The sequence below is a fragment of the Botryllus schlosseri genome, chromosome 13, assembly GCF_051294905.1.
Source record: "Botryllus schlosseri isolate E-star chromosome 13, Bs_hap1, whole genome shotgun sequence".
NCBI classification, from domain to species: domain Eukaryota; kingdom Metazoa; phylum Chordata; class Ascidiacea; order Stolidobranchia; family Styelidae; genus Botryllus; species Botryllus schlosseri.
Window position 1 is genome coordinate 5,409,595 of NC_137248.1, and position 14,812 is coordinate 5,424,406.

A 14,812-nucleotide genomic window follows, 5' to 3' on the forward strand; every position below is an offset into this window, starting at 1 on the left:
AATTTCCCTCTGCCATTTACAGAGTGATAATAGCAGATCGTTGCCCTTGTTATGTCATTGAGGATTTTTTTTTCATAGTCACATGTTCGCATTCAACCGATATACTTAATATCTGGTATCCACGATCAACTTGTAGGCTATACGCATAGTCAGTTAGTCACACACCTCGACAGCGCACTTTGCTGCTGCAATTCCAGTCCGGCTGTCCAGAACAGTCTAGAAACAATTTGTTGACACACTTTCCCCTTCTGTCGCACATCATTTTGTACCTGTCATTGTAATGAATCTTCGTTATGTGAAGGAAAATTGCCGGCCTAGAATATTTCTATTGACGAGTTACTTCGATCGGCCTGAATAGTCACAGTCTGACTTATGTATCGCAATAAACTGTACAGTGTACAATTCGCAAATGACACATGATTGTTACGAACCACAACCAGTTCCAGGAGGTAAATATTTTGAAATTACCGCCGTTTTCCAGAGACATTTTCCGGTATGACGTATTCGATCTTCATTAAATCGGTAAATCTGGGGATCTTAATCAATATATTTGGCTTATACAACGCCATGACAGTTCTATCGTGTTGAGAACAATGGATTCTTTTTGTGGAAAATTGAATCGAATTTGGGCTATCAGATACACATTCATCCGAAGAATGCGGTAATCGCATCGTTATTATTAGGACTTAGATTTACACCGTGAGTTGGTGGGAATTGTGGCTCTTCATTTTGGTATGAATTAAAGATGAGGACGGTACAAGACAACGATTCCATGTCAAACAATCAAATTGAACTCGGAGGTTATCCAATTCTAGCTCTCCCTAACTTGCGTAAAGCTTCTACGTTAGATATAGTGCTAGTTTCCACTATACTGAAAGCATTGAAATTGAGTATACTTACTCAGGAGTGCAACCTGTTTCGTCACTTCTGTTTGTACAATGTTCTATGCCGTCACATTGATACATGGATGGCAGTTTGCAACTGCGAGAGGCGTTGTTGCTCAAGTTTATGCAGCCCGCTTCGTCTGCGACAGATTTTGTTCCTCATTAGTCGAATTAATAGTATGTTGCCATCTTCATCCGTGATCTTCTCGGTCAGTGTGACAATCAATTTTGTGTGGTATACTTCACATAAACCCACTTACAGCATAAGAATAGCCTATTCCGTTTCTTATTTAAGCAGAACTTTGTATGCGCTATGTCTTTTTACAACTATTTCGGCATTCTGTATACATTTTTACGCCAGTGTTTCTTAACCTTTTTAGCGCTCGTAACTTTTGAGATTTCATGAAATTTCCTCGTGACCCCTGTCCGCAATGGCCGACGGAAGTAAATGAAATTGTAAGAATAGGAATTATTGTCAATGTATTTAAGATTTACGCGTTGAATGCATATATTACAAACAGTATTGGGATGAGGAATATAAAAGACTTGTAGACAATTTATGCCGTTTCACAAAGCATTTTGAACCTGTCAGCAGCACCGATAAGTGACCACGTCATCAGTATCCTTTATACATGCATACTTATACATGCTATTAATTACCGCTATAATGGCCTTGGCATTACGTCACCATTACAGCCATGCATAAAATCATTCAATATAAGTATCGCTTGAGTGAACCTAACTGGGGCGTCGCGCGGTTGAATCATTTGTACACCACATATGTCTGAACCAATCTCTAACTATATGTCAGATTGCAGATAGGAATTCAAGCACTGATACAATGGATGATAGCTTTATAATAAGGATATGTCTGTCCATTTTTTCGGAGGTAGGTCGTTAATTTGGAATCCACACTGAAGGCCTTGATGGAATTTGAAGATAGCGGTGCATGCAACCCAACACGCGAAAATACATCATTCAATGAATTGGATAATAGTCAATATGGTAACATGTTGGCTGCAATGGCTTTTCAATCCGTAATAATTTGTGGTTTGGTTTGGTTATATGCACCAATGTGCGAATAGATTGTTGAAATAAGCATTAATACATGAAGGTTTCAGATTTGCATTTCTCAACCAACGCATTCTAGACTCACATTCATCTCAAATATGCTTATAGCGGCGATTTCACATTACATATATATCTTAGCCCCTGCTCCTGGTGTTGGAACGCCCCGATGGTACATGTACCCCTGGACAAGAACCCATGTATTAAGTTGAGTATGTGGAGGATATTTACGCCGAGCGCATACCTGATCACGGGGTATCGTACTCTAATGATTCATTCCCGGTTTTGACGAGATGTTAGAAGTATTTAGGGAATGTGTTCGAAGCGCATAAATTGCTTTTGGTTGTTGCTCGCTCCAAATTTACTTATGTGATCTTGTCGTAAGTGTGGCGATTTACGTTTCGTCTCATGTAAAGTAGAATTATTTCCTTGCTTTGGTTTTTACCTTTTTATCACGTTATGCCTCGTTTATTGTGTGGATTGACGGCGAGAAGGGTGCTATTGTTGATTGCATCGGAATAACCGTTGTTGCACGACTCGGAAGTCTTTTGAATGAAAGAATATAGCGACATTCAACACTATGGTCACTCTAGGACGCCTAGCTCCAAGCTCCATTTTCCTTCTTTGAATGCTTTTCGATCCATCTATTTTCAATTGTATGTAATTTTGGTCTCCCGCTTGAATATAGAGTCTGCGTGACCACGTTGGGTGCCTTCAAGGCGCGTAAAATCGAAACAAGTATATATGAATATATAAAATTAATTACAAAATCGATTACTTTTCACGTTTGATGAAATAATAAAAGCATTCAATGCTCCTAGTTTAGATGATACACTCAGCCCGCTTCTTGGTAAAACAATTCGATCAATACATTACCTATTATTTCGTCACTTCCGTCTGGACAGTCTGCGATTCCGTCACAATACTTGAGGATGTCTAGGCAATCCCCACTTTTACATTGAAATCGGTAAAATGGACAATTCTCGTCGTCCGACTTCTGGTATCCGCAAGCCGACCCTACAAGCCCAAATATACGTATATACATCCTGATTACTTTTTGATGCATTCTGGAGAGGATCCTGATTAATCCAGCAATCGAGCAATACGAACATCTGCCGACGCAATTTGAATGAATGAGGGTGAAATGACTGCGATCGATCATCGATAATAGAATAAACAATCCGTGATAAAATGGCGCCGGTTGGAAAGTTTGTTGCGGTAGCGGAAAGTTGCAGATAGGATTTATTAGTTCGAATGAGGTTGATCCACAATGCAAATAAGCTATTGTCATGTTAGACTATCTGACGACGTATCGTGTGAATATGTCGATGCCTGAACCTAAATCTATTATTTCTAACAATAAACAACTTTTGTATTATGGATCTTATAGACGGTACAGTACATGGTACAGTGCTATCTGGGCGGTCTTTTGTGCTACACACCAGGTATAACAGCTATAGCTATAAGACAGTGGTTCTCAACCAGTTTCCTACCCTGTACCACCTTGAGGTTTTCATATTTTGTTGCGTACCAACAAATAACGGAAAACTAAAATTTACTCAAAATGTATATATAAATACGATTATTAACGTGGGCGGATTAGCAAATAAATATCTAGGAAATCTCGAAACAAAGACGGGTCACGAGCTATAATCTGCCCCTGATTATATTAATAATAATACACTTTAACAAGTCAAAATAAATGTGATGGTTGCAATTGTTCCTTCACAATCTGATCTATAGGCGGCATGCGAATGAGTCGAATCATGCATAAAATCATGCAAAAAAATACTTTACCGATTTGTGTAAGCTGTAATTTTACTTAAAAAGAAATGCATTTACTGCGTACCACCTGAAATAACTACACTAGCGGTACGCGTAGCACAGGTTGAGAGTCACTGCTATATATGGCATGTCAGCAATTTTACGGAAAATTGTGCCACTTAAGGTGTGAAATTTCTACCAGTACACTTTTTAGAGATTGTACTCACCAGCCCAAATTGCTATAATCACAAATCTCCACATTGCAAACCAGTGAAATCTACAAGCATTGAACGTGTATAATGAATACAGTCATTCTATGTTACGTCTGTAATAAAGGGCGTATAGATATCCAATAGCTTTCTTTTAAAATGGCAATAAAGTTAATCAGATGAGGTATTGCAATATTCTGCAAGGATTGTAATGAGCATTTGTGTACGCAAGAATGAATCATGGCAATGCACAAAGGTCGCGTCCGACTCCGTCGGTCGATTTGGCATTTCGCCACATTTTCCAAACCCTGTAATTTCACCTCCCGTCGGTTGCTTATTATGGATATACACAGCATTCTGCATTTATAATGCACCCTAGCAAACATAAACTCCTTAAAAGCATGCGGCAAGATCCATCCCTTGTTTAATGCCAAGCCCAAGTCGGGAGAAAGCTTTGTGGGCAAAGGCAGTCAATAAATCCCTACTCTCGGGAATTATTTCTTACTTAATGATTTTCAATAAACATTCCCTCCTCTGGGTATAATGCAAGCAAAACAATTAGAGTAAAAGTGACTGATTTAAATGGTTTCTCCGATATTTCATTTCTCCTTACATAAATGACTTGACTATACGGGCACAAGGTTGAGTTATAAATCTCCTACCTATACAGATTAAATGATATAGTGTTAATCACTTTGATAGTAGATATTTTATGGGATTCGAAGGGAATATATTATATATATATGAATTACGATTCGATTATTAACAATATACTGTGGTTAATATAAACTTGTGAATCTGATGTATGGTAAATCTATTCTCTGCATGAACCGCTGCGGCATAGATTTGAGAAAGCAAACAAGAACTTTATAACCGATATAAAAATATTGAACATGCCCAACTGATTTTAAGCGCTCACGGTACCCGGTTCCCAATATTGCGGTTTCTACCAAATATCGGTCGGGGGTAAGCGTAACATTGTAGTCATGATGATGTCCAGATCAAGCATGTTATTCTTTGTATATTTGCCCAGTTTCAACCATCATTAAACCGGAAATGACTACGATTAAAGGAATAATTCAATGCCGGCGACAAATTTACGAGATAATACAATATATATAAGCGTCTCAGCATGATTGTATGACAGTTACATAGTAGGCCTATGGTTCATATAGGTTACGATACTCGGTATTCACATAAACGCGTACCATGCAATGATAATGCAAAAACTCACCACGTAACAGCTTATGTATGTCAAATATAAGTACACATATATAATATTGAAATAAACATATAGACGCATTTCCACAAAATCAGATAACGCTGAAAGCGAAACGACGCTAGCTCAACACAAACTGCCAAACATACATTGCATTTCTTTCATTTTTATAGGTTCAGTAACTCGCCGATTTCCTGACAGCAAGATAGTGAAAGCGTTGCTATCACAAAATGCAATGATCGCTAATCCTCCACTGTAGGTTCTATAATGACAGGTCATTCCATCCTGCAAATGCCTGCGATATATATTACACTGAATGCTGCGACCTTTCTTGCGTCACGTGTTCCCGTTCTCGAAGAGAGGTCTGACTTGTTTTATTTCTGCCGATCTGCACTATTCAAATCACAGTTTTGGGGTAGCGACACCGCGTCTCATGATCGATACCCGCAATCCGAATGGATTCTAGCGGAGATAACAGATATATCTAACGTCGTTGATTTCATTGCCGCTTACCGGTCACAAACAATAACCCTGAGGGATTTTGGATTTGCGCATCGCCCATCTTCCCCTCGCGCATATGCAGATAGTATTGACTGCAAAACTGTATAGAAAATATATTACATTTCATACGACAATGCAAGCCCTTCGACAGACAGACGATCGACATTGCGTGTTCTATCAGTTGTTAGAAGAACCTGTTTGTATGGTATTGTTTTACATTACCAACCTATAAGAATAAATGTATCTTTATGACATTACTCTGATAGGTGTCAATATAATTTTATATGGAGAAATCACACAAAAGCTAAATCGATGCGGGTCAATTAGGCCTCTGCGTACCAGCGGTTTGCCGCCGGCTGGTTACAAACGTGAATATAATCTCGCGCTCGTATTACCGCAAAGCACATATCCAAAAAGATGATCTCTTTATTTTCCGAATATGCAATCTTTCTACAACCCCTTGAAAAGGTGAGACCTGCATATTCGAATGACATGGAAAATATAATGACGTTCGCCGGAGGCTTTTTGAGGACGGTGAGCACAGATGACGCCTATAGATTCAAACCAAGTTTTCACATTTGCTCTGGATCTAGAGAGTTGTCTGTGGTCTGTTCTACAGCCTTAGACGCTTCACGCGGCGCTGGGTCCTTTTGATACTCTTTAACTTCATGTTCCAACATAAATTTCAATATGGCATCTTCAGCTGGCGAGTTGCCGGTGTTAGCGCACTCGAACCACTGCAAAAACTTCGCAGGTCCTCTGCATCATAGCCAGGGCCCCTCTGGGGCCAGGTTGTGCGCCCAACAAACCACTGCTCAAAAGATTCGGTGTTCTTAACATAAATGATATGCGGAAACTAGAAATAGCCAAGTTTATGAATCAGTTCCATTCTGGTCACTGGCCCGAAAATTTCAATGACTTCTTTACATCTGTATCAAAAGTAGCCTACGTAAGTATTAAGTACAACACACACGCGTCCTCGTCGTCCTAATATCATATGGTCGACGCAAAAGATCATCGTTCTATCAAGTATGCCGGTCCTGAAGTGTGGAACAGTATCTCGTCGGCTATCCGACGGTCGTCGAGCATGTCCATTGTCCACATTCAAGTCGAAATACAAACAATTTCTACTGAATGAATACTATATAGTCAGCCCTGACCATTAACCGGACCACGACTTAACATATCGATCTCGCTTTCCGTCACTTTCCACCTGATTTTGTCGGTTATCATTTCATATTATCTTCTTTTACTTTCATTCGGTGTACAGTGTACAGGTACACTGTACAGTACATGCCTCCTCTTTACGTCGCCTGTAGGCCCAGGTGGGTGTCTGTTCTCAAAGACTTATACTCCAAGTCGTTTCGGCATCTTCCTATTTTTCATCATATCGCAGTCTTGTGATGTTTTGAACTGACGAAATTTTGTGAAGAGTCGTGAGTACTCCGTAAATTCTGGTTGTAGTCGTGTTAAATTCTCGTTGGATTAGAACTGCTCATTGCTCCCACTGTCATATAGGTTATTTAGTCTTACTCCGAAAGAATATATCTACTGTTTCTGCATATTCAATTCATATTCAAAGTATTTTGTTGTTGATTGGGTTTCTGCATTTTGTGCACAGAGGGACATCAGTCAATTATCAACATGGCTCAATCGTTCCCATAGCCAAGAGGCATAAATAATTATATATTGTGCAACCTAAATGCAGCAAAAGTTTCAATGCGCAAAATGTACGAAAGTATAGTCGAAATGAATAACGCGCATTGACGAGTCGTACTTTTCAAAATTTGCGGAGGAACGATTGAGTTCGCCCACATTAACGGACAGTACATATACGTTTCACGTAAACTTTGTTATAGAATAAAGAAAATGTATTTTATAGTTGTTGTAGGAATAAATGTCTCTATATGTATTTCGATGTCTTGGCCCCCGATGTGTAGTACCGCTATTTTGGCAACACGGCATATATATATTCAACTTATATTCATCATATATATATTTGCAATTGTGAATGCAACATTGCTGAGAAAGTGGCCGCGGCTGTTACTTTGCCCACAGTATATAATATACTTTCTGTCTTGGTGAACTTATATCGAACTGTAGCAAGCCATGTATAATTGCTAAGAGGTTGGTAAAACGCAATACAACAGTGTACGGTTCTCAGGAGTAAACGGGCGTTGCGTTCGCCTCCGACAGCAGCAGATGTGACCTCGCGGTTTGACGAGACAGCGCGTTGAAACATTGGAATCCAAGATGATGGAGTGCATGAACCGCGGTAATGTCAGTTGCTAATCAACTGTGATGCAGATAATCTCGTAATACGCATCGGGAATACTGCCATGACGCTTGCCCGAGCTAATAAGCAATATATTTCATCAATATGCAGTTTCACACTCGTCATTAACTTAATTAGCCAGCCAATCACACCTATAGATGTACATATTGTACAATGTATCGACTTCTTTGACAACGCCGTCAATCTATCACGGAAGACCTGTCATCACTTGTGCTATTATATATATGACGTATAGGTTTCTCTTGGTGGAAATTGAATAATTGAGTGATTTGACCATCTACCGAAATAGTACATCAACTGGTCACTAATTATTATCATATACTCAAACCAGTTTATCGGAAGTAGGCTATATTTGGAGTCATCCCCGCACATCCATATAGCTAAATGTGACGATTGTGCTTCTATTTCTAATGTATAGCTACATAGCACATGCAAATTGCTAAATAGCACTCTTACCAACGCACCTCATTAACTGCTTGCAATTTTATGTGATTACTTTTACATTTCACTCCCTCTATTATCTGCCGGTCGTTATCATTTTGAGTTGATTAGCTATACAATACATACACTGAACAATAGAACATGTTAATACAACGAAGAAATATTATACTGACATATACAGAATACGGCGAGGGCAAAGTGATACACTGCGCATTCGCATGAAGTGATTTCCGTTGAAGTTTATAGTGAGAAGAGAATAGTATGAAGAGCTTCTTGGAGGTACAGAACTCCTATATACAATTGAATAGTACATTGCTTTTCAACCTTTTTGAGCTCCATTCGCACTTTTTTGCAAAATAAGTTTCATTCGCGCAAACTAACCGAAAATTGTCATACAAAAAGAAGATGAAGATACTTTACAACATTTTGGTCATTTGCGCAACAAATTGGCTACTTTGTAGCTTAAGCTATCAAGTGTCTCATTATCGAATGTAAGCTTGTTCGATATAATCGAAACATTCGATGGTCTCATTATAAAAGCGACTTTTTTCACTCGTTTTGATTTGAACTATTTCAATAAAACCCTTCTCGGCCAATCTTGTTGTTTGGTTTTGTACAAGAACGTCTTCTAGTGCTTGGGTGGCCAGATCTTAAAATTTGTTCTGCACTCCTATCCAAAAAATTGGTAAGAACATTGTATATCAATAATCGTGTTGCCAAATTCGACGTCACCGGCATGAAATTTCGAAATATAAGACTGAAATTGCCCAAACTAGCTCTTGCTTTCTTAGCATGATGACAATGCCGCACAGACACTAAGCAGATTCTGTGCTGGATTCTTTCACGTAAACTAGACATCTTACTGTAAGTATGTTCGCGCGAAAACAACCCGAACGTTTACCATTTGTCCATTACTCAATAGTCAATACGTGGCAATTACATACCGCCTCCGTCAGACAAAATGACATGAATACATGAATGCAGATATCCAGTTGACGCATTGAGGCATAAATATACAAATTCATCGTTGTTGTTGTTTTTTTGGTATTCACGGTGCTTCGTCTACATTTGCCATTTTACACCAGACTTCTTTTTATGATTACGTATATCTGCCGACACCACTTACGTGATTCTAGACTTGTATAGCATTTGCAAGCCGGATATTATTGCTTTACAAGAGACACATATGGTACCAAAATACTCACCAAAAATACCGCGTTATATCATTCTGAGGAAGGACAGAAATATTCATGGTGATGGCCCATGCATATTTATCAAGTCGCGAATACCATTCTTAATAATGACAACAGAAAGTGTGCACTGTGCAGCCCATAGAGTCCCAGATCGTATCGATTCAAAGCCTTACAATCATGAACGTGTACATTCCACCTAACAAAAAAATCTCAAGGTCACTCCTATAAAGCTGTTTGTACATTGTACAATGTACACCGAAATTCGTAATACTGGGAGATTTCAACGCACATGATCCTTTATGGGGTAGTAGCTTAAGGTTACCATATTTCTGCAACCCAAATTCCGGACATTCTCTAGCGCCCACTAAGGGATTTCAAAATGAGTTATGACGTCACACTAGTAAAGCTTTGCTCATAGACCAGAGGTGGTCACGATCCGGTTCAGGAGTATGTGTTGTGTAACCGGGACCGAAAGCACATGTTTTCAGCCCCTTCCCACCCAAGCGAAGATTTTGAGCCCACACTATAGGGTAATCGATGCAACTTATGGGGGGGTGCTTGCTGTATGCATCTAGTCGTTAAATTATCTGAATGAATTATGTCAATAATATTGGTTGATCCATATATTACTATAGAGATACTACTCTCTGCCCACATGATCAGAGTTAGCGGTAGAGCTGGTGGAGGATGATGAGTTTGAAAATACAGGGAGCGTAATTGAACATCGTTATGTCGTGATCATGTCCTACCGATAAGATTTTTTATCAGCCTTATGCCGGTGCACACCACGGAGCTTTATAAACACCCCGCATTCAGTGGTTTCTAACCTTTTATGGTCGCGACTCAAGCACTCAAGCCACTGCAGGACCTACAGCATAAAGTACTCCGAATCATAGCTAGGGCCCCAAAGGGGCCTGGCTGCCCATCCAATAAGTCGCTGCTGAAGAGATTCGGCGTCCTAAACATAGAAGATATGCGGAAACTAGAAATCGCCAAGTTTATGTATCAGTTTCACTGCGGTCGTTGCCCCGAATACTTCAATGACTTCTTTACCTCTGAATCAAAAGCGCACATAGGTAGGGGAGATGTGGTACCGATGGATCAGAAATTGGAAAATGATCGCTGGCCCCGAAATGTTCAGCCGAAAACAGCAGATCTTTTGCTGGCTCAGCACTTTGATACAAGCTCTACCTATCGCGCACATATACATGAATATCCGTCTTTTCAAAAAATATTTATGGACGTTCAAAATTTGTTGCTCGAACGTGTCATCGGTCCCCACCCGGTGGGTCCAATGACACACGACCCGGGGACCTATGACACATATACCCTAAAAAACTCAAATGTGACTACTTTTCTTGCTCAGTATTATAATCTAAGCTGAAGCAAGCCAAAGAAGAATGTTTGGTCGCAACTGCCAAAAAATAGAATAAATATGAACTCAAATGTTGTCATAAAATCACGTTTCGATTTAGGCTCGGACTTATAAATTTGTGGGTACATACATATTGCCCGAAAATCGACAGTGTGACTTCCAAATACCTCGTTATAGCGATAAAACATCATATGCAATTATTACATAAAGATTTTCTGTACCTAGGCATGTTTCATTTGTTTCATGATTAGTATGCTTGATTATTTTGCTTGATTTGGCCATTGTATCATCGGTCCCCACCCTACGAATTTTATACATGAATCGAAAAAAAGTCCACTCGAGGAAAGTACTGAAAAAAATAATAGGTGCCATTATATAGCCTGATACAAGCCCTACACTTCACAATAAAAATGATTGCTGGTTTGTTCGTGTTGAAGGTTACAAAGAAAAATGTATATGTCGATCTAAATTTAGTTTACATCCCCCAAAACAAAAATCATCTGTGAGAGACCCCATAGCTCGCGCACGTCGAATTTTTTTGTATGTGAAGAAAGATTTTGCCAGCATGCAATTGTAGACAAGTTCACGGAGTGTGATCATGGAATTATCATGGAGAATTATCAAAGTATTTTCGGTCCCAGTGATCCATCGGTACCACATCTCCCCTACAACACACGCGCGTCCACGTCGTCCAAATATCATATGATCGACCGAAAAGATCATCGCTCTATCAAATATGCCGGACCTGATGTGTGGAACAGTATCCCGCCGGCCATCCGGCAGTCCACGAGCATGTCCACATTCAAGTCGAAATACAAGCAATTACTACTAAATAAATACAGTCCATCCTCAAAATTACCGGACCACGACTGACCTATCGATCTCGCTTCCCATGACATGCCGCCCTATTATTGTCGCTTTCTTTTTTTATACTGTCTTCTTTACTTTCATTCAGTGTGCATGCCTCCTCTTTACATCGCCTAGGCCAAGGTGGGTGTCCGACTCCATATACAACTCCTAGTCGCTTCGACATCTTCCTTTCTTTTCATTGTATCGCATTTTTTGTGGTGTATTGAACTGATAAAATTGCTAATAAACCAATGATGATGATGATGATGACTCCGTCTCCAATTCGAAAATGTTCCGTGGCCCAGATCAAAATTTGACGACGTGATTACTAAAAGAAATCAGCACTTTTTCCCAGACTTACTCACGGGCTATTTTGGAAGCTGATTACGTTCAACATATTCGCAAACCCCAGAATAAAGGCAAACGACCCCCCGTTTGGAACCACTATCTTTGAATAAAGCATTTAAACGGCCTTAACGATCTCTAAGAATGTACCGTTCTCCTATAATTGCGATTGCAATTAGGCTTATTCCAATAAATGAACGTTGTTTTTATTTATATTTTATTCCAGTTTTTGCGAGGGTGGTTGTCTAGTCCAGTGCTCTTCAACCAGGGTGGTCGTACACCCTAGGGTGTACCAGAATTCGCAAAGGGTGTACCACTCGGATGGGGTGTACAGGGGTGTACCAGATCCAAATTACAATGAGCCGATGGCTAGCTATCACAAATGCCGGTTTATAGGTCAGTACAGACAGGTTGACGCACAGGTTAACGAGCAATATGGTACAATGTTATCTCAAGTGTAATACTGTACACCGCTTGATTGTGATGTCATAAGCAAATATGTCTTCTATTCATTAAGCCGTCAGCAATAGACCAATGGTTCCGTTTGGTGTTGTAAAGTATGCAGTTAACAAACATGTGTTCAGCTAGTCATTTGTATTTTATTGATTTGTGAGGAAACCGCTGCGATAGCTCAGACTTTTTGAATCCGTGCTTCCTACCCGACGTTAATAAATACCGCAATGCACATAAATGAAGTGACGTAGCTAGCCAGGGTCAAAACAGCTTCCATATTGAAATCGAAACCCTTTTGTTTTAAAATGCCGATTGTATGTCCAATCTTTCGCCATACATTTTCAATTTAGTATTTTGTTATAAGTGATGTAAATTAGCGACAATAGACTGTGTATAGCGGCATACGATCTGAGGTTACTGACATCTCTTGCAGCCCATGTGCTACTATCGACTGTGTGTGGTGTGTGGCAGGCCTGATGCGCAGTAGGCTGGTGCGCCTGCTATCATCGCTGATCTGAATTACCGCTTCTGCAGCAGTAGCTTTAACTACTCTCCCCCCAACACTGTTACATTTAGGTTGAATATCGTTCGTTATATCATGCTGTTTTTGCTCTGACACGAAATAAATTCCAATTTGCGTAGGGTTACTATACGTCCTCTTTCAAGAGGATTTGTCCTCTTTTTTGACTTTTTTGAAAGTGTCCTCGGAGGACGCCCTTTTGTCTACTTTTTTTGAGATTTTGTCCTCTTTTTTGAAAATTTAGGTCAGATTTAGAGCAAATTGATATGCCATAAATCAGCACAGAAGTGACGCTCCGGCTGGTATTTCGGAGTGAAAAACTGTGATTTTAGCTCTGAGTGAAAAGTTGACCTTTTTTTTAGTCATCCACCTAGCAATGCGAAGAGAAAAACGATATTTTGAGCTCTGAGCGGAAAGATGACCTTTTTTTTAGTCAATTGATCACCAAGTGGGAAAAATTCACCGGTTTTTTAGAATTCTTCTCCGGTTTTGCAAGTCTCAAATTTCTGAAAAAGTGTCCTCTTTTTAGATTTCCAAAATATGGTAAGCCTAAATTTGCGTGGCGGGCTGCCTAACTGGCTGCGAATAGACTCTGTGACCAAATACTATTTTATTCGAATCCAATTTTTTCGACGGCAATACCTCCGCTTCTACTGGTCGGAATTGAAGCAAATTTGAAGAACATAGTTTTTATAGACAACCTAATACTTTCATGGGATGAACAGAAAAATTTCAAATTTTTCGTTATTTATTTTTGTATAGTAAATAGAAACTTTCCTCTCCCGTAGCAAGGCGGCTACTAGTTGGAATTGAACCAAATTTGGTGTGTAGGCTTAAGTTAGGTAACCTAACAATTTTATTAAGTAGCCAGTACGATTTGAGAAAAATAGTCAAGTTTGAAGACACCTAATGAACAGGGGTGTACGAGTTTTGAGCAAACCTTAAAAGGGTGTACCACGTCGAAAAAGGTTGAAGAGCACTGGTCTAGTCTCCATATTAAAATCAATAAATGTGACAGTAAATCACGCGCAGCGCGAAGAAAAATATCATGCATCAGCATAAATATTCCCCAAAAATCAGGGTTGTAATGACTCGAGTCATGACTCGACTCGAGTCAGACTCGAGTCACGATTTTCGGATGACTCGACTCGACTCGAGTCAATCTGTGTATTGACTCGACTTGGACGCGAGTCATTGCGCATGACTCGAAGCAAGTCATTGACTCGAGATTCAGACGGCCAAGACCGACATTTCATTGTAATTTCGAAGCCAACACACTATTGCGATTTCGTTTGTTGGTACTGGTGCTTGAAAATGCGACCAGAAACTGCTTAAAGTGAGAAAAATTGACATATTATAAATGCAAACCATTTAATATCACCAAACAGAGTTAAAAAAGTGGGTTTAGGAAGACTTTCACTGGAAACTGAGCAGTCAACACAATGACTCGGACTCGGACTCGAGTCATAATACCATGACTCGGACTCGATCCTCTGTTCGCTGACTTGGACTGGGACTTGACTCGGTGGGAATTGAAAATGACTCGACTTGACTCGAGTCAAAAATATAAAAGTGAGATTGACTTGTGACTCGGAGCCTTGTGACTTGGTTACAACCCTGCCAAAAATATTGTTTTTATGTTGATTTACGAAAAAATTATGAGCCTACGTCACGTCTTCAAAATTCCGGACATTT

General features: G+C 39.7%; 1 protein-coding gene across 5 annotated transcripts in view; it reads right to left on the reverse strand.

The window, feature by feature from the left end:
- LOC145454789 (uncharacterized) overlaps positions 1–8,712 on the reverse strand; it is a 43,237-nt gene extending 34,525 nt beyond the window's left edge. For 3 of the 5 annotated variants that reach the window (XM_080332774.1, XM_080332771.1, XM_080332773.1), the window contains exons 1-3: positions 2,829–3,193; positions 901–1,024; positions 166–269 (exon numbers count right to left, since the gene is read on the reverse strand). In XM_080332774.1, the coding sequence (XP_080188900.1) occupies positions 166–269; positions 901–1,024; positions 2,829–3,114 (514 nt within the window). In that variant the 5' untranslated portion in view covers positions 3,115–3,193. Of the gene's footprint in view, positions 1–165; positions 270–900; positions 1,025–2,828; positions 3,194–3,943; positions 6,583–8,405 lie in introns of those variants that run through there. The other 2 variants (XM_080332775.1, XM_080332772.1) reach the window with 2 other exon arrangements.
- Positions 8,713–14,812: the final 6,100 nt, after the last annotated feature.